This window comes from Thermobia domestica, chromosome 3 (genome assembly GCF_964235325.1).
Source record: "Thermobia domestica chromosome 3, izTheDome1.hap1.1, whole genome shotgun sequence".
NCBI lineage: Eukaryota > Metazoa > Arthropoda > Insecta > Zygentoma > Lepismatidae > Thermobia > Thermobia domestica.
Genome location: NC_137456.1, coordinates 276,421,123 through 276,445,916, shown reverse-complemented (window position 1 = coordinate 276,445,916; position 24,794 = coordinate 276,421,123). Strand labels below are relative to the sequence as shown.

The 24,794-nt window shown below is 35.5% G+C and overlaps 1 protein-coding gene across 2 annotated transcripts in view; it reads left to right on the top strand.

Moving 5' to 3' along the window:
• Positions 1-23,179, top strand: part of LOC145681077 (uncharacterized) — a 40,463-nt gene extending 17,284 nt beyond the window's left edge. The window contains exons 1-6 of one of the 2 annotated variants that reach the window (XM_081752437.1): positions 6,317-6,681; positions 12,933-13,017; positions 15,154-15,242; positions 17,569-17,712; positions 19,452-19,570; positions 20,851-23,179. In XM_081752437.1, the coding sequence (XP_081608563.1) occupies positions 12,955-13,017; positions 15,154-15,242; positions 17,569-17,712; positions 19,452-19,570; positions 20,851-21,665 (1,230 nt within the window). In that variant the 5' untranslated portion in view covers positions 6,317-6,681; positions 12,933-12,954 and the 3' untranslated portion in view covers positions 21,666-23,179. Of the gene's footprint in view, positions 1-6,316; positions 6,682-12,932; positions 13,018-15,153; positions 15,243-17,568; positions 17,713-19,451; positions 19,571-20,850 lie in introns of those variants that run through there. The other variant, XM_081752436.1, reaches the window with a different exon arrangement.
• Positions 23,180-24,794: the final 1,615 nt, after the last annotated feature.

The following is a 24,794-nucleotide window of genomic DNA, read 5'->3' as shown; positions in this document are numbered from 1 at the left end:
GGAGAGGTGCCCACCTCTTCATCTAAAAATAAAAATCAGAATAACAAGTTCTTACACCATTAATATGTAAAATATATAGGAGTTATACTTTAGTTGGTAACCTGTGCAGGGTCGTCTTAACGCATAGATCCAATGGTTACATGTCCGGGAGCCACACGAGCAGAATTACATATATTACATATAAAATTTAGTCGTGATGGCCCTAGTACACTGGTTTGACCAGGGATTCATAACGCTGTTAAGAAGGCATAGACCATGAGATTGTGCCCCTTTCTTTCTGAACAGAATCCGTATACATATGTTTACTCCTCTTGCCAGAATTTGTACTTTCAATCAAAAGATTGGGGTCCCTGGTTCGATCCCAGCTCGCGCCGTGTGGACTTTGTGGTGGACAAACACCGTGCTCGTGGGTTTTCTCGGGGTTCTCCCGTTTCCTCCCACTTTCTTCATTCCACCATTTCACTCATCTCTCATCATCACCGTCTCCTTTAGCCTACCCGGCATAACCGTGGGACGTAAAACTCAAAAATTCAATCAAAAGAGAATGCCTTGTAGCCTTCTATGATAACTCCTTGTAGGTTGTGCTTCACAGTCAACGTCCTTCAAAGGAGCATTATGGTATAATTAAGGTTCGATTCTGTCATTTTCAATGGAAAAATTACGTCCCCACCAAAAATCTAATGGTCGGAGCCTGAACTCTAAAATCTGCCTGTGGGTAAAAAAGCTTATGAATTTTATTTTCATAAAATATGTATTATGAATATTTGTAACCCTTCATTAACATTTAAAAATGATATTGTGATCAAAGATATAATTATTATTATGATGTTCACTCTGTCAAAAAAAATGTACGAGGTTTTTCAGGTCAGCCATCATAATTGAGGTTTTTTCTCATTCATACCAAGCAAATGCCGGGATTGTACTTAACTTGCCGATTCCTTCCTACTTCACTTCTTCGAATAGTGTGCTCGCCGAAGGACGTCATCCCTTATACAGAGTACGTGACAGGCTTAAGGCCATAGATGCTGGTAATGCCCAAATATATGTCCTCAAAGCATGCAAGTATATAAATACATAAATACATGCTATTTTTGACAGCAGCTTTAATTCTGATTTTGCTTTGGAGCTTAGGAGGAGGCGAGATTGTCTATTGTTATAAGAGTTCTTCTTCTTCTTCTTCTTCTTCTTTTTAAGTAATTGATTAAACTGCATGGATTTCTCAAACTTAGGGAGAAGCAGTTGTCCCTTCCCTCCCTAAATTATGTCCCTGTTTGAAATGCAAAACACGAGATAAATATTCTTGTCAAAACTCTTGGCACCTCTCCCAACAAGGCGCCCTGGTTCATATTCTTTTACTGTCCCATAACTACGACACGCTTAATTGGTAGAAAAAGAGGCTCGATTCTAAATTTATTAGGTGTAGTAAAAATCTATCCAATACAACCACAAATCTTTATCATATTACTTCCTCACTTTATTCTCTGCTGAGTGAATTGTGAAAAGCTATGCAGATTAAAAGAGTTGTCCTTTTCTTTAACGTTTCCTCGAACAACTAACCTGTTACGTCAGCAATATGGAGGTTATAATGATTATAGTACAAATATGGTGTTTGTTATATGCGTAGTTTAGCACTGGGCAAACATTTATCAAACAACATTGGAACGAATTATTGGCCTTTGAACTCAGCAGAAGATTAAAGTACGCGCATTCTCAGTTATTAATATCACCACAGTCACATTTTTGTTTGTTATTTGCCATCACGTATTTTTACCAACAACAACAATGTTGCAATATTAATGACAAGAAATGCATAGTGGGTGCTTGGTGCGAACGTGACGTCAATGAATAATTTAGTTTATGCAGTGATTCACGTTTTCAAACAAACGTTATTAGAATTCGGAAGTGCTAACTCTTGCTTTAGTGAAAACCTCGTTACTGGGATTTTTTCGTTTTTTAAAATTTTGTTATTCATCCCACTTTGTGCACCCAGACTAAAGGAAACGGTGATGGTGGTAATGAATGAAATGGTGTGATGAAGAAAGTGGGGGGCAGTACCCTGTGATAACCTACGCACATGATTTATCCACCACAAAACCCACTTGCCGGGAGCTGGAATCTAACCAGAACTCCACGCACTAAAGCGAGCACTCTATAGTTGAACCACTGCGACCAGTGTTGAATACAGATTTTTTTCAAGGGTGCACCAAGAAAATTTGGACGTTGACAAAATTCACACTCACGAAAATTAATATTAATAAAATTGTAATTTTTCTTCGAAGGAAAAAACGCACAGAGCCAAAAGGTTAAGCCTATCATATTTACGAAATGAGAATAAAAGAAACTCCTTTAGGTTGTTCTCACACGAACAATCAACAAATATTTAATTAGACAACTTCCACTGTTAAAATTTTGCTTGGTTTTAAAATTGCTTTTACTTATCAGTTTTACGTAATTTAAAAAATGTATTAACATAAGAATTCATCTTACCAAGAAACAAAGAACATACCGCTATCGGACCTGATGGGCTATCCTCGCTTCATCCAAACAAGCGCAACCTTGGCGAACGTAGCCCTTCGAGGCTGTAGTTCCACTGACGCAGGATGGACACAGAGGATGGGTTATGGGGCTCCGGCCTATGAAATTCCGACTTTTTTTTTTTTCGAATTTAGTCTAATTTTAGGAGCGATTTTATGAATGTTAATATAATTTATCCTTATTGAATTTGCACCTCCCCCTCAAAAGCATTGGACTTCACTGTACATAAATTTCTGCCTACGTGCCTACACTGATATACTTACAGATCATCGAATACGTGGGCAACTATCTATCTTTGACAACGTTTCTTTTATTCAGTTGGTGTATCACAACATCGAATATTTATTAGTGTCCGTTTTGGTATCAAATAACTTCGCGCTACATAGACTTTTTTCTACAGGTAAACGAGTTTCAGAATGAAGATAACTACACAAGGAAGTTTATGTTGGTCCATTTGTCAAGAAACAATGAATTTTCTCCCCTAGAAGCTAGTACATTTGAAAACTTCAACGCCTTTAGCAGTAGCTACTTTGATTACTACACTACAAACATATTTTTCTGGAAATTTAGAAAGTCGTGGGGCAACCTAAGGAGGCTTTGCCCTCTCTTGAGAGTTCCTGAATTCAACAATGCAGAAATCAGTAGAATGCCAGAACTTGTGCATACAAGGTGTGTTTCAAAAGTCATGAAGTAATTATTTTTTTGCTTCGCCCCGATAGGTCGCAGCACGTTCGAGTGTTTTAGGTGGGCGGGCCCCCAGCTTTGCAGCGCACTCTAGGTCAGTCTCTGCTCCAAATGTCGGTGGCGTCACGATCGGTGATTTAGTGCATCCATGTCTTGAGACCACGTCATGGCGGATATTTTCGAACAACGTTGGGCAATCAAGTTCTGCACAAAACTTGACAAAACCTCTGCAGAAACTCACGAACTGCTTAAACAAGCATACAGGGAGTCTGCTTTTTTGTATGTACAAGTTATGAGGTGGATGAAGAAGTTCAAGAAGGAGTGAACGATGGCCCCTCGCTCTGGACCGCCATCATCAAACCAAAGTGATGAAAATGTGAGTTATGTGCGTGAGTTGTTGTATTTTGACAATTGAATGAGTGTTTGGCTGATATATGACACTCTAGACATTCCGAAAACCGTTGTGAATCGCATCATTACGAAAGATTTGAACACGTAAAAGGTGTGCGCTAAGCTGGTCCCCAAATTGTTGACAGACAAGCAAAAGGCCAATCAATTGTTGGTCGCGAGTGAACTGAAGGAACGTGTGGAAAGTAAACCGGATCATTTGAACGTTATTACCGGTAATGAAACATGGACATTTCAATACGACCCAGAGAAGAGGCGCGAGAGTGTCCAATGGCACACCCGGGAACCCCGAAACAGAAGAAGTCGAGGATTAGCAAATCCAAATTGAAGACAATGTTGGTTGTTTTTTTTTTTTTTCGATGCTAAGGGTGTGGTTCATAAAGAGTTTGTACCTCAAGGACGACCGTTACCGCTGCGTACTACATGGGTGTTCTGGAAAGAATGTGAAAGAGGGCGAAAAGATATTGCCGCTACCTGGCTTCTGCATTATGACAATGCGTCCAGCCACATGTCTCTGCACATCCGTGAGTTGCTGGCGAACCATAACGTGGTCGCGCTGCCGCAGCCAGCCTACAGACCCGACCTCGCTCCGGCCGACTTCTTTTTGCTCCCCAAGATTATGAAAGTACTCAAAGGACGCCGTTTTGACAACACTAAGGCTATTCATGCAGCTGTAACAACAGGATATTCCCATCGAGGTTTTCGAGGGGGTGTACCGGACATGGGAGAGTCGGTGGAGAAAACTCGAAGAATATTAACCCTTTGTACAGATCTTATTAATACTGTACTTTAAAAAATATATATTTCATGGCTTTAGGACACATCCTGTATATCAGAGTGCTGCAATTGTAAGGTGAAAGATAAATGCATAGCATATGGTTGAAAATTCAGATGTGATTCTCAGTTGACAGAAAACCCGGCTGTTAACTTCAAGCTAAAGTTATAGGTTGGAGCTCAGGCGCTTTTAATTGCTGTTGTAGCATTTTATATATATATATATATATATATATATATATATATATATATATATATATATATATATATATATATATATATAAGTATAACGTGGCATTTGGCACAGAGATATAGAATAGTGTATAAATCTATCATGCTCTTTGTTTCGCTACACATTTTTTAAAAATAAAAAATTAAAAAAAAAACATGTAAATCAAGATACTCAACAGAAAAAAAAAGTATCCGATAGCCAGCTAAGCGTGGACCTGAACCTCAACAATAATAATAAGTAATTTTGTGTGCTTCCTGACCCGACTTCCATTTTAGAGTGCTTTAAATACCATAATTATACTTCATATACCAATGTAGTATGTATCCGAATCCTGAAAACAAGTACACGAATCCAGAACCTAGAATCAGGCATCCGATTCCAGAAGGTAAAGTCGAGTACCTGGTTCTAGAACTTACAATCGGGTACCCAGCTCCAGAACCTAGAATCAGGTATCCGGATTCATTATTACCCGGGACCCAGATGTTTCAGAAACCGGTTCTGGCCATCCTAATCCAGAGGTCATTGTAATCCTCAGGAAATATTTTCTTTATTCAAGTATTTCATTCTTTACAGAGTAAAATCAACAATGTGCTGAAAACACAAGATAGCAAGGAAAAGCATTATTGGCCGTTTTTCAGCGTTGAAATCTACCCATGATACTCAGCAGTGTGTTATGTTGAATGAGCAACATTCGTAAACGTATTTGTTTGCACACGCACAAAAGTTCCCGATATTCTTAATGTAGATTTTCAGGTATAACGAGAATCTAATTTTAGCCAGCTGTCCAGGTGTTCAGTGTTTCTTCCAGACGTTCTTGGGGGAGGGGGGAGCAATTGCGTCTTTAGTGGGTAGGTCGGGACCCAAAAATTTTGAAACTATATAATCCCTAAATGATACAATAAAGACTAAATATATTTTCCACTAATTATTTAAAAATAGTATTAACCACTACTGTAAAAGTAATTTCCTACTATCATTAATCAATCATGTATATGTATCCATAAGCGAGGGAGCGAACCTACCCAAAATTAAAATCCTAAAACCGCCCCTGGGGGGGAGAGGACTTTGCCTCCTGGAGTTGCCCAACTTCCCCAACTGCGCCCTCTGGAGCTAAGAAAAATTAAATTGCAATTGCCAGTATACCAAAATAGAATCTCAGTATAGTCCTGCACATTTTGATCCCCCACAGAACAAAATTTTCTGTAAGAAAGCCTCCAGGTGTTTCAAATTGATTAGGATCTGAAGTTACATTGTAATATTATTTCTTCTAGGCTTATTTGGCTAGGGAACGTCTTTTATCAAAAAGTGTCTCAGTGCAACTCACTCACATTTGATTTTGCACCCCTTCCCCTGGATAAAATGTTCTGGAAGAAAATCTGCACTGTTAGTTCATGCCCCATATAATCATGATATTGATCAGGTATTCGATTCGATAAGGTAACCAGGCAGGGTTCTGTTTTGACATTAAAAAATAAGATAATTAGTTCAACATATCGTTGAGTGTTGTTTTACTAAGGAAATCACTTCATCCCATGAAGGTTATTGGTAAAAAAGAAAAAAGTTGAGACAAACAAGCTATTTGTGTTTTTCCACTTCAGAAATGATAGTTTGCAATAACCCGGCAGATTGTGAAATGGTAGAGAAACAAGTTATAGCTGGTTCTGCTTAGGAACGCGGGGGACGAGCAGAAAGTTTTTCAGTCTGTGTGTGGTCGAATGATAGTTAAGAACTGATAACATTTCTTAAAAGTGTTGTCTCCATTGCACGCGCTCGCGTCACCCATCACGTCAGATGAATAGTGCATGGCTATACATCCTCTACAATACTATAACGTGTTCGTGTCTCCTCCCTGAGCAGAAATCACCGATATTACGGAACCAATCCAGTTGAGGTGTATTGTGTAATGGTAGAGTTTGTGCACTTATTAAATAAACAACAAGATATCGGTTGTACTAGTCATTCGGTGAACGATTCCAAGTTTTAAACAGTGTATCATCCTTATAAGGAGATAGGTTAAACCTTGTAAAAGAAATCGAAGTTCAAACAAGGTAAGATGCTGTTTATTTTATATGGTATATACAGTATATAAAATAATAATATATCAGTGCACAGAATTTCACATACAAAGGCGTCATTTAAAATAACCAAATATGGTACAGAGATTGATCTTTACCACATCTGCTCGTGTACGAACCATTCGAATTTTTATTATTATTATTTTCTGCTTCGAGAGGGGTCGGGAAGTCAAATTTTATACATATTTCTAACCTGGTTATTTTAAGAACGCCTTGTTTTTATACAACCCCATCACAGGTTTGTTCTGCAGGCTTACATAATAGCAAGGGGCAAATACCGGGCAATGGAATAAACACATTCATCTTTTTAATTCAGATTCTGAATTAATACACTGCAACGATGAATGCTTGTTTACCGCTGGTATGTATAATAATAATAATAATAATAATAATAATAATAATAATAATAATAATAATAATAATAATAATAATAATAATAATAATATTCAAGATATTTGTTTTGGATGCTCTAGAGTTATCTTGCGTCTATATTGGTTATTTTTCTCGACTTAGGTGAGGGAGACCAGAGCTCAACCCTCCAGTGGGAGTACATGTTGTTCGGGTTGAGTTGATTTTGAGTTTAACGTTCCTTTCTGCAGCGAGGCTATATGAGACGGGACCTACTGGTTAACGTGGAATCCGAACCACATGAGCTCCCACCGGGAAATGATCCCGATCTCCCACGCCAAAGGCGCGTACGCTAACCGCTTAGCCACGAAAGAGCTCTACATGTAGTTCGGATTCTACTTTTAAAATTGTTGGTCCACGCCGTACATATACCCTATATTCTGAAACGGAACATTTAAGTTCCGAAACAGATAATGGAATCTAGTAATATCCTGCATACTGTATAGTTAGGAGATCATGCATGTGAACTTAAGCCTGTAGTAGGCAAGTACACTGGCTCACTAATTTGTGATAATAACTTATATGGAAAAATTTTTCCTATTTTGTTTAAATAAAGAGGAATTTAGAAGAATTGATACTTTTCTGAAATTTATGTCAAGTTACTTTACTATAGTTAGAAGATTAACCTTAAAACTGAGAAAAAACAGTTACAATTAAAATTTATTCGCAGAAAAGTCTATAGAAAGTAAAATATTGTGTATTGAATGATAAAAATTGTGTAAATGTATTGATTTAATTCGGGAAAAGGGCGAAATAGAAAAATGGGTGTTATTTCCAGTTTTTTTTCTTTTTAAGAAAGAGAGAAAGAAAGAAACAAAGAAACTTAAACATCATATACACATATACATTAAACAAATTACTATAGAAAAACACTTAAGTGATAACTTAGTTTAAGTTAAGTCTTATGTTTAATGACTTCTAATTAAAAATTAGCAGTGAAAAAGTAATTGAGTATTAAAAGTTAATGACATCTTAATTATGTTTTTAATTTCCTTCCTTGTTTGTAAATTTGCTATCATATAAATCAACTATTGATTTATTAAAAAAATATTTTTAAAAGAGCAAGTGAGATTTAAAAAAATGCTCTAAAATCGGATCATTTTTTTACGTCAACAAAAGGTTGTTTCCACTATAAGGGGGGAGGGGGCACAGTAGCTCAGTAGTATAGCGTTCACTTAGTATAAGGCGTCTCTGGTAGGGATGCTCACGAGACGAGTCGAGACAGGATTTTCCTGACAAAATTCGAGTCGAGACACAGCTCTTCCCATAGAAAAATATACATTTTTCGAGTCGAGACATCAATTTTACAGCACATTTTCGAGACGAGACAGCCACAAATCTTGTCTCTTGCGCATTCCTAGTCTCTGGTTTTATTTCAAGCCAATTGAGTTTGTGGTGGACAACATCGTACCCGTGGGTTTTCTCGAGATTCTGCCGTTTCCTTTCACATTCTCATTCTACCACCAATTATTTTACAATCATTCACTTTCAGTAATTATCCGTCTCCCGTAGCCTAAAGGGTATAATCGTGGAACGTAAAACTACCCACATAAATAAGCAAATTAACATTTCTAATACAGTGTCTTGGTTTCTACAATTCAAATACTGAAAAGGTAACTTTGTCCAGAATGGTCACTGTCCTGTCGTTTACCTCTGTCATTATAAAGGAGTAAAATGATGTAAATCTCCTTTATAGCTTATGGATAATTCAAAAGTGCCAAGCTATTAACATAAATTTACAAAAGAGACGAAACAAATTTTAAGACGAGACGAAACTTTATAAAATTTACAACACCAGACAATAAATCTTATTTCTCGTATCATGGGGAAATACTAGCTACAAACTATGATAATATTACGCATGAAATCCCTCAGTAGGTATGATTACCAGAAAACCCATGAAGTTGACATCGGCCAATATAAACCTAATTTCTCTTAAACCAAATAAAACAATACGCATGTATTATTATGTAAAACTCAATCTTACAATCTTGGATATCTTTGTAGATTGTCGAAGGTATCCGGTACTTCCTAATTCGTACTTGGAGCACAATTACATTGATCCTTTCTACGAAAATTCCAGAAGGAAAATTTGTCTCCTTGTTCGCGCCTATGAAAGCTGATATGTGGTCTGTTCAAAGCATATATGTAAAATGCAGAATGTTTCTACGTAGATGAGCGGCTTAATCTATTTTTATTTGTTATATCAAAATATTTAGAACTTTCAAGTATATTAGACGTCGCCATCAAACGTATATTAAGTGTGTAAGAAAATAAACGGCTAACGTTATCTCATTACCTCTGTAATTATTGCGAAGTATCACTGGAAATGGTGTGTACGCATTTAGAAAATGATTTTTTTGTTTTACATTCCATAGCTATGATGTGTAGGCGAAGGGAGAAGGTGATAATGAGAATGAATAGAATGATATATTAAAAAAAAATGATAGAAGACGGGAGAACTCCGAGAAAACTCACACACACGGTGTTTGCCCACCACAAAGCCAAAATTACAGGCATCCCACGCACCAGACATGTAAGCTCAACCACTGGTACACCACGGGTCCTGTTTGCGTTTAGCATCTAAGGTATACGTTGTCATTTCACAAAAGAAAATGCATACAATACTCGAAACATCTTCAATTTGACGTACAGTAGATATACCTTATAGGCGAACAAAAACGTTTGATTGATCAAAGTGAATGATCATAAAACATTGGTGGAATGAGAATGTGGCATGAGATCGAACTAGGAGCCTGTTACAAGAAGCGGACATGTTACCATTAGGCCTCGTTGATAACATGTATTACAGACTATAAAACTCTATTATTGTTTTTTTTTTTCCCTAAAGCCCGACCTCCTCATCACTTGTATATATAGATTTAATTCAGTAACAGATTGTTGTATACTTAATCAACGTTTAAAAAAATAAATAAAAGTACAAAAACTGTATTAATGCATCTCATCTGTAACCGAAAGAGAGAAGAGAAGATAAAATAAGTAAAAAATTTATCATAAATGTGATACAGTACATGTAAAGAAATACCCCAAAATGTAGGTTAGTATTTGATAAAGTATTCTTGACTCTTAAATAGTAATTTTTTTAAAAAAAAAAATTGCACATTTTGAACATAGCTGCATTTCATGCATTTATGTAAAATATTGTGTAGTAGACTATGTTAATTTTATTTTTATATCATATACAGTATAAAAACTTCACACAGTTTATCTTCCACTTCATCGCCTATTCTGACAATTAGTAAGATCTTTTATTACATTAAGTACATACTTGATGATGCATTGCACTGTGTTTAAAAAACGATACACTTAGATGGTGATTAGTATCAGTAAAATAAAAATGTCGCAGCAAAATATGCTTCCCTCATTATTTATCAGTAAGTACCGGTTTTAGTGGAGAAACAAGGGGTCAAACGGGTGGTGACCCGGTGACCATAACCAGTGGAAAAATCTTCAGCTGGTAAGAACCGGTCTAAGCTGGATTGTCCTTGGACTCGGCTCCCTGGTTCAAGTTATCTGCCTTCTGTCACACTTGCGCCAATCCCGTTGCTATAGGTGACCGCCGCGCCGTCACTTGCAGAATTTCCTATATCATTATAATACGTAGATACACAGTGCTGCCAAACGCAATCTTGTTATCAATGTTTCCAACTTAGGTTTGAAGTTTTCAGGAAGTGTATGAATTAAACTGTACAGTATATTTTTTTTATCGTTTTTTAAACCTTTGTTTATTTGGAATCAAGTTTAGAAGTACAAGTGCTTGCCAGCAAAAGTTTTCCTTCCTCTGGATTTAATAATGAATTGTTCAATTTGAATACGGTTGTCGGTGACACAGAAAATCGTGCCCTCACTATGAATGGAAAACTATTCAGATTTAATTTTTTTAAAAAAGTTAAAATTATATTGACAAAGAACATGTAACGGGGAGTATGCTCTTTTGCTGGCAACTATGCAATGTCTATATATTCCTTTTGTCTAGGGATTTATTCTTACTTGCTTGCTTGCTTGCTTTCCTTTCTTTTTCTTGCTTGGTACCCATGCTTTATCCTATAAGGAAAATACAATATAGGTTTATCATGTATTTGTATTTATACATATTTATAGGTATACATCGTGTATATATTACTAGTGCTGTTGTTAATATTGCAGATATGAAATTAAAATTACAGCTTATTCAGATAAGATAAACATTTAAACGTTTTTTTTTTCGTTCAATTAGTCCTATTGATCTATTGTATAGCAACTTTCCGGTAATAATAATTTAAATGATCCAATTTTGAATTTAATATTTTTTCCTTGATAATTTATTGTTTTTCTTTTCATATAGAATTTTCATGTTTTTTTTGTGTGTGTGTGTGTGTGTGCGCGCTTGATATACAATTTAGCATCTTGTTCGTCACCGATGCTCTATGAGACATGAACCTAAAGCTTATAATGTGATATCCGAACCACATGAGGTCTCATAGGGAATCGAACCCGGATCTCTCGCGGCGAAGGCGTATACATAAAGTTCCTGTTGTAGTGTTACAAATCAGAATGAAGTCCCAATGCAACGAATTAAGAGGCCTCATCACTGCGAAATTAAAATACCGCTAATTTTACAGTAATTATGTAATATCTTCAAATAGATAAAAGATAATAAACCTCCCTAGGCAATATTATTTTGCGTGAGATACCGTTATCACGACTCATTTATCTGCTTTCCATTTCCAGCCATTTAGAAAATAGGCATTTATTTTCGCGTTTCTAAATAACAGCAAACGAAAAGCTACTAGGTGACTCGTGATAACGGTCTCATGCAAAATAACATCATCTAGGGAGGTCTTGATCCCCTTTTCGATTATCTTTTATCTATTTGAAGATATTACATAATTACTGTAAAATTAGCGGAATTTTAATTTTGCAGTGATACAGACTCTTAAAGACCATACTTTATTATTTTATAGACTAACAATAATTTCACGGCTGTTGCTGTTAATTACTTTATTGAAAGTATTGTACGTACTAATAGAACGACACATTTAAATAGATTTTTTGTGTTTTGTAGCAGTGCTGTTGTAATACAAAATAGAATTTATTTTTTCGTTTTAAGATGCACCAAAAATGCATCCATTCACCAAGAAAAAGAAAATAAACTTATGCATCTCATAAACCAATGAATTATGTTACAAAACAGATTGTTTGGTTTCTTCCAAATGAGGGTCACTAAAAATTATAATGACTGTAAGAATTTTATATTGCAGGCTGTATACATTCTAAAAGTACCCCTCCCCAATATATCAATTAATTGCTCTACATGCATTTTTTTAACCCCTCCAGTGCAATTGGAGTTGCCATCCCGGACCCTACTAAATTAGAGAATCTTTGAAATGCTTAAAATGAAAAGAAGTTTATATACTAATTTATTTTCTTCCATTAGATAGAGTTTTTCAAGTATTACGTAATCATATTTTTAGGCATTTTAGTTAAATGCATATTTTACGCATTTAAGGTTTTTTTTCTTCGTCTTTTGAATTGCCGCACTCTGAAGAAAATAATTATATACCGGTACCTAACTCTGTGAAAAAGCAAACTATAATATTTTCTTTCTTTCTTCTTCGCTGAAATCCGGGATATTTAAGCGTCCCGAAAATATTTTTGGGACGCAGATCTCATTTTCCGTGACGGTCCCGGATTTTCCGGGACAAATGGCAGCCCTAAGCGCAATGAATAGGTTAAACTTCTAGTAAAATTTCTATAATATTTATGAAAGTAGATTTTAAGAAACTAATGTTTTCGTTTACTTTTTCCCTTCACAGATTGCAGTGATTAAAACTGAAAATGGGTGAAATGATACCGACGACAGGGAAACATTCAGTGCCTCTCAAGCTAATGAGTATTCAGGTAATAATATATTACCAATATATTGGTTGTTAATAGAATATTACTTAGGAATTCTAGTGAATAAAGTAATTATTTTGAAAACAAAATAAATTTTGAAATTATATAGGGTATCCCCAAGAAACTGGCTACATAAGCCGAAAAGAGGTAATTGTAGTTAAGTGCATCCTCAGTATAGTGTCAATTATTAGTTATATTGATTATCCAAAGTTGGGCGCGGTTTGCGCGATTCACATAAATATAATAGAGATAGTATAGGACTACCTCCTATCTATCTTAGCACATTCATTTATGATGCGATCTTTTAGATTATTAACGTATTTTACTTTCATTGACTACATCTTTTCTCTCAGTTTATCTCTAAGGACAAGAAAATTAACGGGACTAATATCTGGCATGGTAAGTCCATTCCACACAGCCACATGTAGTAGTGAAATTGTAGTTTACAAAGTGTCTTATAGCTATGCAATAAAGAGGAAGGGGACCACTGGGGAAGGTTCACCTAACACGTGTTACTGGGGCATTAGCCAATTTGTATGACAGGAAGATGTATGTTTCATCAATTACGCTAAGATTGAAGAAACACGGGCCTAACATATGGCGTCTTCAAATCATAATCCTTATCATCCTTTTCTTTTTCTTTCTTTTTAAATACCAAATCCAATGAGGATTGTTTTGCGACCTGTAAGGAGCATTCTGTTTGATGGTTGGTTTGGAGTAGAGTGGCTATGCAAAATGTGGACCTATAGCTTAACATGGAATTCAAACATGAGAGCTCCCACCGGGAATTGAACCCGGATATCCCGTGCCAAAAGCCGCACATTCTATCATCTGACCATACGTAAAACAGTTTTGTCGTTAAACGAAGTTCTGGTCGTTTGCATTCACTTGATTTGAAATTCATTTACACTTCTCCAATATTATCTATCAGAAGCATTATTTTATTACATTAACGAATGCAGACTTTTGGATAACTTTTTAACAGTTTCTTAGCTTTCTTTGATGTTCTGATTAATGGCCATAGCCAGCAAATTTCTTTTCTTTGTCTGTTTTGTGCTTGATGTCTGTCTGTTTCTTTTCTTCAGTAGCGATCTTATTAGTAAGAATAAATGGTATTTTACTGAGGTGCAAATCCAACATGCAAAAATTTATTACAATAGTGAGAGTGTACAGTGATCAAATTTCTCGGCCTTCTTGACATCTATTGGCATTTTTATTCTTCCGTGCAGTGATTCATAATAGTCTGTAATATTCCCGCTAGTTAACTGAAGCCTTTCCCATCTGAAATTTAGACCCTCATTTCTATTAGAATCCACACACCAATGAAAATATTCTGGATAGATTATTGCTTTCACTCATGCAGCTTGCTGATCCATTCTTGTGGTTAGTTGAAATGTGTGCAATGTTGGAGACACATTTTTGGCTTCAATGTATCAAATTCTTTTCTCTCTCTCTGTCTTTGAATGATACATTGTATTCGTTTCCAATTGAATGCTCTGTGATGTCACAGCTTATTGCTCCCTTTCTCAGTAAACTACACTGAGAGGGGAAGGAGCTGACAGGTAACCTGACGTTGATAAAAGACAGTCACAAGAACAACGCAAACAAACACATTGATAGCGTAGCCGATTGGTTTGGGGGCATACTAGTCGAGGATCCATGATTACGTGTACATTTACTTAATCCATTCTCCAACTTATTTCTCTCCTTTTCCTCAGTTTCCTGTCTGCTTTTGTCGGATTGTAAAAGCGCGCTCTTACGTCATATGTCGGCCAGTTGGAAATGATGTTAGAACGATGAGAAAAGTGAATTAAAAGATACCGTGACTAGTGGCGTACAAAGAAGTTCGTCAAGGGGAAAGGTGTTCAAGCCCCAAAATTCATACAAATTCAGGTGTTTTAGTACATATCGTAATATGAAAAATATTTTTGCATAATATCTTGCCCAAGGTATGGGGTTAAAAGCCCGAAGTCCCCTTGCGTACACCGTTGACCGTGCCTACATGGACACATATATGAGGATTTACATCTCAGCAATTTGGTCTTTTGTATATTTTAGAGATCTACTTATTAAATTGATACGCAGAGAAAGATAATAGAGATGTTTGTTTAATTGCTCTTTGTTTATTACTTATTGTAGGGCGATGAAACTGAAACTCTCTACAAAATGCCTACCTACCACCATGAAACGGTTGAGGAAGGTGACAAAGGAAAGGGTTTTAAATGCAGGTGCGTATAGCTACAGTTTACAACAGCCTATGGCAGCTTTCCATTTTTCTTCCACTCATCCTCGGCTTTTCGGAACAATAGAATGTGTTGTCCACCGAAAATAATTTGACTGTTGATACACGAAACCATTAAGATTCTACTCCGTAAATTACCTGCCCCTTGTAACTTGACCGCACATCTCTTGAACTAGGTTGCTGCAATTGAATTTGTGTTTAACGGAATTCTTCACCACTTAAATGCCTCTATTAAACACAGAATTTATATGAGATGAGGCTTTATTGTTTAAAATGGAGTTTGAACCATTATTCTAGTGTAATTTGAGGTTGAGGCCCCCAGTGGTATCCACTTAAAACGAAGAGACATTTATTTATGTTGTAAACAGGTTTCCGCTTAATACCTCTTTAACAATAATATAGCAACAGCATAAAACTATCCTTTACATGGCAGGGAACATGTTTTACGAAACTAAACGTGCCAACTTACTTAGGATTCTTTTTGTTAAATTACTTTAAAACAAACTTGAACAAAACGTCGTTGTAGATTTTTAGTCAATTCAATCATTACAAACTATCATCATAAATATTTCAAAATGAAGCGAGAAATTGATAGAATGAAACTGTTTTGTAATAGCAGAAAATGTGGACATATATACAGGGTGTTTCAAAACAACACCGATAACGTTTAGGAGGTGATACCTGACACCAAGATAAGACAAAAAGTATAGACTAATCTGGGTGCACAAATGCCTCCTTTCGGAGTTATAGGTCGCCGAAAACACGAACTTTAAAAGCCCATAGCTTCAAAACTATGGGACTTATCGTAGTCGGGTCAAGACTTCACTCAGGAACTAGTGTGTGCCCTATCCAAATACCCAAGTTCCAGAATCCTGCCGTACCTCCGCAATAATTTTCATAGAGGTAGTTGGTGAGTACTTCAAATTACGTGCCCATAGTCAAACCGCTTCTATAAAAATTGTTTCGGAAGTACCCTAGGATTGTGAAATTTGGATATTTGGATAGGGCACATACTAGTTCCTAAGTGAAGTCTTGACTCGACTGCGGTAGGTCCCATAGTTTTGGAACTATGTACCTCTAAAGTTGATTTTTTCATGTTTTCGGCAGATAACTCCGAAAGGAAGCATTTGTGCACCCAAGTTGGTCTATATTTTTTTGTCTTATCTTGGTGTCAAGAATCATCTACCAAACGTTGTCGGCGTTGTTTTAAAACACCCTGTATATATAAATGCTTATATTTATATCCATAACTTGAAAAAGAGTGTGCATAATATATTGACACAAAGTTCAATTTTATGTAAGTATTTTAAACATTGCACTATACTTGTATTTTGTGCTTATTTTCTTGAGGAAAGTATTTGGCGAGAGAGAGAGAAAAAACTAGTAAATTTAGAAAGGTACACAAAAGCGAACCTACCTATAGCTAGAAATTACCTAATATCGTGTGGGCAAACAGTCGAGATGTCGACATCGCTTGCAAGGATTCTGGGTTGTGTAGAATTGTAGTCGGGAAGCCAGAGATTCAGAACAGTACGAAGCAGGAAGATGGTCTAATGACAATTCACTGTGGATTGGATCAGCAAAGGATAGAATTTTACGGAGAATTTTTTTTCTGCAGCGATAAACCTTCGGGTTACTTAATTTTCAGAGTTACAGTTAGTTTCCACTTATCCTCGTAATCCATTCTTGCTACCACCACTACTACTAAAAGTAGTAATTTAAAGTCGTAAAATGTAGTCTTAGCGTCATGGTTGCCCACTGCGGGGGCAATTCGCCCTTCTGAATTTTCGAAAGAAGTTCGGTTTTTCGAAATACATATCAAAACATGTTAGATTTGCTTACTCACCCAGTATAGTATTTAATATATTTATTGTAGTTAGTAAAGTTATGAGTCAATGTGCGTTAATAATAATAATTGTTTTACATGAAATGTTACGAGTGCATCAAAATGTGTACATTCGCCCCTCCCCCCTCAAAAGAATTAGGGAGCGTTCCTGCTTAGCACTCGATGCATCTTTAGAATAAACCTTTCAACTGTAACTCAAGAATAGTTGGATCGTAGAGCTTTACAACATACAATATGGACAGTCATATTGTAAGAATACACTTATTAGAATGCTAGTAGCGAACCAGGGATAAGATCATTGAGGACAGTGGTTTATTTAAAGCAAAAAAAAAAAAAAAAAAAAAAAAAAAATCGGAAACAATGTGGAATAACTGCTTGTTTCTTGCTTGTAGATCACTACCATCGAATATTCTAATTATGGTATATTGTTGCAAAAACTATTTACACGTGTCTTGTTTTTCTTCAGATGGATTGGCTGTGGTATATGGTTCGACCGGCTGGAGCTTTTAGCAGCCCATGTGACTCAAGTTCATGCGGTTGCAGGTAATGGTGGACTTTTCTTTTGTGGATGGGAAGGATGCACACGAGGAGATAAAGGATTTAATGCAAGGTAGGTTTACATTCTTTTCGCTTTTTCCGGTACAGGTTATCCTTAGTGCCACACAGTTCTAATACTTCATCTTAACAAATACTACAGCAATTGTATTGGAAATGCCTAGTTACGTAGCATTGTTATATTAGTTCAGTATAATTTAAATATTTTAAAAGGTTTGTCAGTATTTCGTGAATGTTTTATTTTTGGAGAAGTACAAATATTTACTACATATCTTCAACAGGGACTGCGCTTGCTTTTCTTTTTTAAAACAAGAAATAAGACTTGGCGAAAATTGGAACTTGTACGAGTCATCATCAATATTTTACCATTATTGGCAGGTCACTTGATAGAGCTGAGAGGCTTCTATGCTCCACGGTCCTCCGCTAACCTCTTCGTCTTTACGTACGATTTTTCTGTTTTGATATCGTCCATTAATTTTAGTCTCCTTTGTCCCTTCCCTCCCTTTCCTGCCACCATACCCTCTAAGACGTCCTTCATGATACCGTTCCTTCTTAGTCAATGTCCCAACCAGTTTCTCTTCCTCTTCTTAATAGTACTTAAAATTGTTCTCTTCCCCCACCATTTCTAACACCCTGTCATTCGTTTTCCGGTCGACCCAGCTAATTCTCCTAATTCTTCTTCACACTCACATTTCGAAAGCTTCGAGTCGTTTTCCATCAGTTTTGCATAATGTTCATTTTTCTGCCCTATACAGTACAATACACCACACGAAGCATTTTATGAATCTTTTTCTCAACTCTTCATTGAAGGTCCCACAACATAGTATGTTCTTCCTCCTAAAGGTTTCTCTCGCCAGTCCTATCCTTGCTTTTATTTCACGTTCACATTTCATCTCATCACTAATACTACTAACCAGGTATCGAAAACTATTCACCTGTCATAATTTCTCTCCCCCCCTGCTTCTATATTTGACACTGATCCCTTCGTTCCAACCACCATGGCTTTTGTCTTTAACATTTATTTTCATTCCAGTATTTATGCAAATATTGGGATCTTCTTTTTCCTCTCATAAGAAAACGAAATATGAACCTAAATATTTTTTTATTACTAGCAAATAATTAGCAACTGTATAATTAAATTAGCCGAATATAAGTCGAAAGAACAAGTGCTTTTTTTTTTTTTTTCAAAAATAATTTCAAAGCTCAAGTAAATTCTGCGTGAATAAAATACATAATGTATAATTGGTATATCACACATTTAAAACAATATTTGAAATAGGCAAGAAAATTGCAGAAATTTAGCATAAAATTTTAAAGTGCACTTTTTCTTTCTTTTTGGATTTCACCTTCAACAATAATGATTTAGTTTCTGGCACATTTTGTAGTCATATGTTCACTCTCTGACTTAATTTAGAAGTTTTTATATATAGTTAGCTCAGAAAGTTAAAAGAATCAACAAATATTTTGCTAAATTGTAGTTAGTCATGGAAGAAAGCTTTTCGAGTATTAGAAAGAGAGAGAGAAAGCTTGGAAATTTACAGCTTGCAATATGTGTATTACCAGTTGCGAAAGATTTTTCACTATGAAGCAATTTGGAAGCTTTGAACAGTTATTTCTTTGAGAAACATAATAAATCAAATAGATGTGAATTCTGTTCTGTTTTGTTGCCACAGCGAATTAATGGAAATATGTAAAAGCGATTCGATCACACAATATTTTTATTTCAGTCACTTTTAATAAAAAATTTCGGTTTTTTCTTCTTTGGGCTTACTGTATATTTACTTGTCTTTTCAGATACAAGATGTTGGTGCATGTCCGCACTCATACAAACGAGAAACCTCATCGCTGCTTCAAATGTGATAAGAGCTTCAGTCGAGCAGAGAATCTTAAGATACACGCACGGTCACATACAGGTAGGTACTGGGCATATATTACAAACGTGGTGTGTCACTTTTCAACACCATAGTAATTTTTCTGAAATGCTTTGACAGTCGAATAACTAACACGTTTCTGGATAAAGTCGACAGAATTTCGATTCATGATAGAACTTTGTGTTATGAACATACATAGAGAACTGCAATAATACAGCTCCTCACACAATGAATAAAGAAAGTAAATATCTCAGTAAATGTTTTGTCAAACTAAACTGAAAGTATACTTTTCCCGTTAGCCTTACATTAAGAAAAGATCAATATATTTTATTCAAAATAATGAAATATAAAATAGTTGGATATTTTTGGTCATTCCGATATTACGTATTATGGTAATGCGAAATTTTAGGTAAGACCGGAATAATACAAGTCATCGCAACAAAGATAAGGCTCCCATGTTGCATTTTAAAATATGAAATCTTTGTTTTTTTTTAAACGTTCTACGAATATGCCCTTTAGGCTAAGGGAGACAGATGATTAAGGCAAGTGAATGATGATGGAAGAATTGGTGGAATGAGAATGTGAGAGAAAATGGGAGTACCCCGAGAAAGCACACGGACACGGTGTTGTCCACCACAAACTTACTTAGCCGAGAATAGAATCAGGGACTCCACGCATCAGAGTTAAGTGTTCTACCACTAAACTACATGCCCACAGAAAAGGTCCAGAAAAACATTAAGGCAAATCTTCGCTACCCTTGCATTTGGTAGCTAATTAAACTGAGGAGTAGAAAGTCAGGAAGAGAGTTATTCGAGTTTAATTGTCAATGACGTACCTGTTTTCCCATTTTAGGGTATCTTGAAATAGTTACGAACGTCTTGATTTACTAATTCTTTATTGGCTATTCCATTTTGGAAAGGACATTACTTATACAACTTCTATTTACTAGCATTTATATTTGGGCAGCATAATACATACTATTTCAATTATCACCGTGTGGTGATCTGGAAAAACTTCGTGTAGTTGCTGAAGCACATTTAAAAATGTAGATTTTGTGATAGCAATACAGACAGAGTAGTCTAATAACAAAAGGTTAACAAATATTGTACCCTTTCTCGATGTTGACACATCATTGCACACATGTTCGTGTGATGTTATGAGGATAAAATAAATACTGCCTGGCTGTGTTGACATACAATGTTCAGATCAATCTAGTTATTTTTTCGTTTCCTTTTGGATTTAGCAACAATATAATAATTACACATATGTAGTCCTGCTTAAAGATTTTATTAATTTTGCCCTTTCTTTTTTACTTTTTCCAGGTGAGAAGCCGTACGTTTGTCCAGTGGAAGGCTGTGGGAAGGCTTACTCCAATTCCAGCGACCGCTTTAAGCATACGAGGACGCATTCCGTGGATAAGCCTTATGTCTGCAAAGTAGCTGGTTGTCCTAAACGTTACACTGATCCAAGTTCCCTTCGCAAGCACGTTAAAACCTACAAACATTTCCCCAGTGCGGCTGGAAACGCAACAAGTGGTGACATAAACAAGCCATCTGTAGATACAAATATCAAAAACAAAAGCAGTGATAATGTGTTAAGTCAGAGGAACGTTATTGTAGAAAAGAACACGTGTAGTTCTGAGAACCTTGTAGCTGATACCAAACATAATAAACACGATGACACAGACTCACATGTAGTAAAGAAATTGAAAACTGAGAGTGTGTCAGTTTTGAGTTACGGTGGTGTTTTGCAAAATGATAACATTTCCAAAGTACGTGATCAATCTTCATCTCCAAGTGATCAATCTTCGAGCCCCATTATGAGGGACCATTACAGCCCGTCCAAAACCAGTGTTACTTCAAGTTATCACGCTGATAAGTTCTGGGACTGCACTCGTTCGCCCTCTACGACAAGTCCTTGGTTTGGTGCTGATCTTGCAATTCTTTCATACAGTTTCCCGTTTGGATTGCAGTACTGGTCTCCAAGTGCATTTCATCGAGACAATTTGACAAGGGCGCACGAAAATAACGTTTCACCATTGGGACTTACAACAAAAAGTGGTCTTTTCAGTTGTGCGAGTAGCACTGAACAAATTCTACCTCTGGATCTAACTGTTAAAGCAGCGTGTAAAAATTAAGACACCAAAAAACAAATGAAGACATCTTTTTCTAAAGAGTTTTATCGTTTGTACAGGAAATACATATATATTACGAATTGTATACTGCATAGTAAATTACCAGTTTTCGGATTCTTACAAAGTCATGTTAATTATAATGATTAGAACAATCAAAGGCATTTTTCGTAGAGTATTTTGAAAACAAATATTTCAGTAAACTTTTGCTGAAATTAACTCAGGAAATCATGTTTTATACTTGACATTAGTGCTTCAGTTAGTGGGCACACACTTTCTTGAAATGTTTGTACTATATTTTTTGCTTCTTTCCTAACACGTGATAAGTATGTCCTTTTCATGTACAGCTCCTTAGCTTTGTTCCGATCCACAACTCCCATAAATCGAAGTATTCATGGTAAACGGAAAATAGTCTTGCTCACTTTATTATTTGCACAAGGTTGCTCGAAATCTCTGAATAGTAGGAATGAAATGAAATGGATAATTTCACTTACGTGTATTAATAGTGCATTATTGGAACGGTACAAAAAATTGTGGTCCCACTTTTTTTCTCTTTCATAAAAAAAAGCATTGCTTTACTTCGATTCAAAATTAGATTATGAGACTTTTGTTAAGATTTAACGACTAGTTTGAGATTCGGGAGTTAGGAAAGAATCGTGAAATTAGAAAAGAATATATTGTCAAGATAAGACAAATTCTCCTCCAGACTATTTCCTTTAAGACAAATCAAGTTGAAAACATTTGGTATTTAAATACAGGGTAAATAAAAAAAAAAAGTCAGTTTCCTTGTAGAGAAACTGCATACGTAATTCAAAAAATTAAAACTACAATCCAGAATTAAACCACGTTATGCAGAGTCGTTTTGACGTATAATTAGCCTGACTACTGCAGAAAACATGTTAGTCGAACTTTTTAGTGTGGCACTAATCACGCGTCACAACGACTCTGCATAAGGCCTAAATTTTAAAAAGATATTAGACTGTAGTTCCCTCCTATCTTTCCTCATGAATAAATACAATTTCCTTGCTACAAATATAATTTTGTTTCTCCTAGAGGAAACGTGAGTTTTGGGTCACCTTATAAAAATAGAATAAGAGATCCATTTTTCAAGAGATAAAAAATTAAAATTTTACACAAAATTTGAATAAGAGTTTTAAAAAATTTGAAAATTGGACTTACACGACGCATGAAACAATTCTGAAGAGACATTTCTTGAAATTGTTTGGTAGAATTTACTTTACTATTGTACAGTCAGTCAATGTCAACAACGCATTTCTTCTAATGCAATTTTTCAAAATTATATTGCTTTTGATTTAAGACAAGACTATTGAAATTGATCTTTTAGTTCTGGATTTCTTGATATAATAAATTGTATGAGGGGAATACGCATTTTCACACCTGGCTGTACAATTTCTCTCTCATGAGAATTTTTTAAAAACAAATCTGTATCTGTCAAACAATTTCACTGTTCTCGTATTGTTGAATACCATATCATACTGTAATAAATAAATAAAACTGAATTTGTTAGACAAATTTAATTATTATCAAGGAACTCTAACTTCGCAGTATGTACAGATAAAAGCCGATAATTATGTAATATATTAATTCTTCTCTAAAATTAAGAGTTATTCAAACAAAAAATTTGAGGACTGAAAATGTAATATAGATATTTACATTTAGGATAAGAATATAGCAAATCTACATGACTACTGTGTATGTCTCCTGTAAATACTTTGAACTGGAAGAAAAGAAATCACCACACTGAGTGGGACAACAGAGTACGTTAAGGAAACATGATAAATCCATTTATACGCTAAAAGTATTAATTCGAAATTAGCTCAAATCAGAACAAAAACAGTTTAAACATTTATTTCAAAGATAGTTTGTGGCTTACAAATAATAATAATTATATTGAATTTATTTTCATTACAAAAGTTCAGTTACATCCCATATACGCTGAGGGGGACTCACTACAAAGAATATAACTGTGCCGTGAAAAAGAAGTTGTGAACCATTAGTGTAATAACTATTAGCTATACGTATATGACCTAGCGAATAAAAATAATAGAAAAAAATCCTTAAACTACGCAGTGGCCCATTTGTTAATTTTAGTGTACAGTACACAGAGTGGGAAAAACATTTATTTAACAATTACATGTAGGGCTGTTTGTAATGGAATACGTTAGCTGTAAAAGCAATCAATATCAGATAGCATGGACCCCAGTAAAAGTTAGTACATTATCATTTTTTTTTTAAATTTAAATAGTGGGTGAAATGAGTAAACGTTCCTATTCCTCCCCCAAGTTACTGCCAGATCTTCATTCCGAAGTTTCTGAGAAAAGAAAATGTGATATATATAGCTCGTTTAGGAAATAAAGGAAGATTTAGCGAAAAACAAGTGATGAACGGAGAAGATTTATTGGACACACATTCCAAATTTTACCTGATTTACCGACAAAGCTACTATGTCAATTCAAGCACAGTATCAGTTTTTCTACACCACTGTTGTACTCTTTGTTGCAGCCAAGATATTCAATCATTTAGTGACAACTCTCTTAGCCCCTACTGCCTCTGACGTACTTGTTTAATAAACGTTCTGTCCTAGCTCAGTTGAGTCACCTAGCATGAGCTAGTTGCTGACATTTGTCGACTAACATGCTCGAGAAAATTGTCAATCCTGCGAAGTTGGATATGGTTTTTGAATTACATAAGTAGAGTTTTTAGTTTGTTGAAGTTCATAAACAAATAAAGGACGTGTATGTAAACAGGGTATGATGAAGCATCTATAGTGAGCATGGTTAGCCAATTTATAAAAATATGTATTGTACATCTAACAAAATGTCAAGTAACAATCACTATCAATGTACTTTCCTTCAACACTGATTATAATAGTTGAATTTATTAAAAGCACATACCAATTACACTTGACAAAGGCGCACAAACCAATTTCTTTATTACTAAATCGCAAGAACTATTAGGTAAACAATGCATTCGAACTGCAATAAGCTCAATGCTTCTGTAAAAGATTCAGATTTTTCGAAGTGAATCAAATATGTTTTTTAAACGTTATTCTCTATAATTAGACAAACCGTCCAAAACAAATTAAGCTCATAATGTTGTTTCAGTTTATCTTAC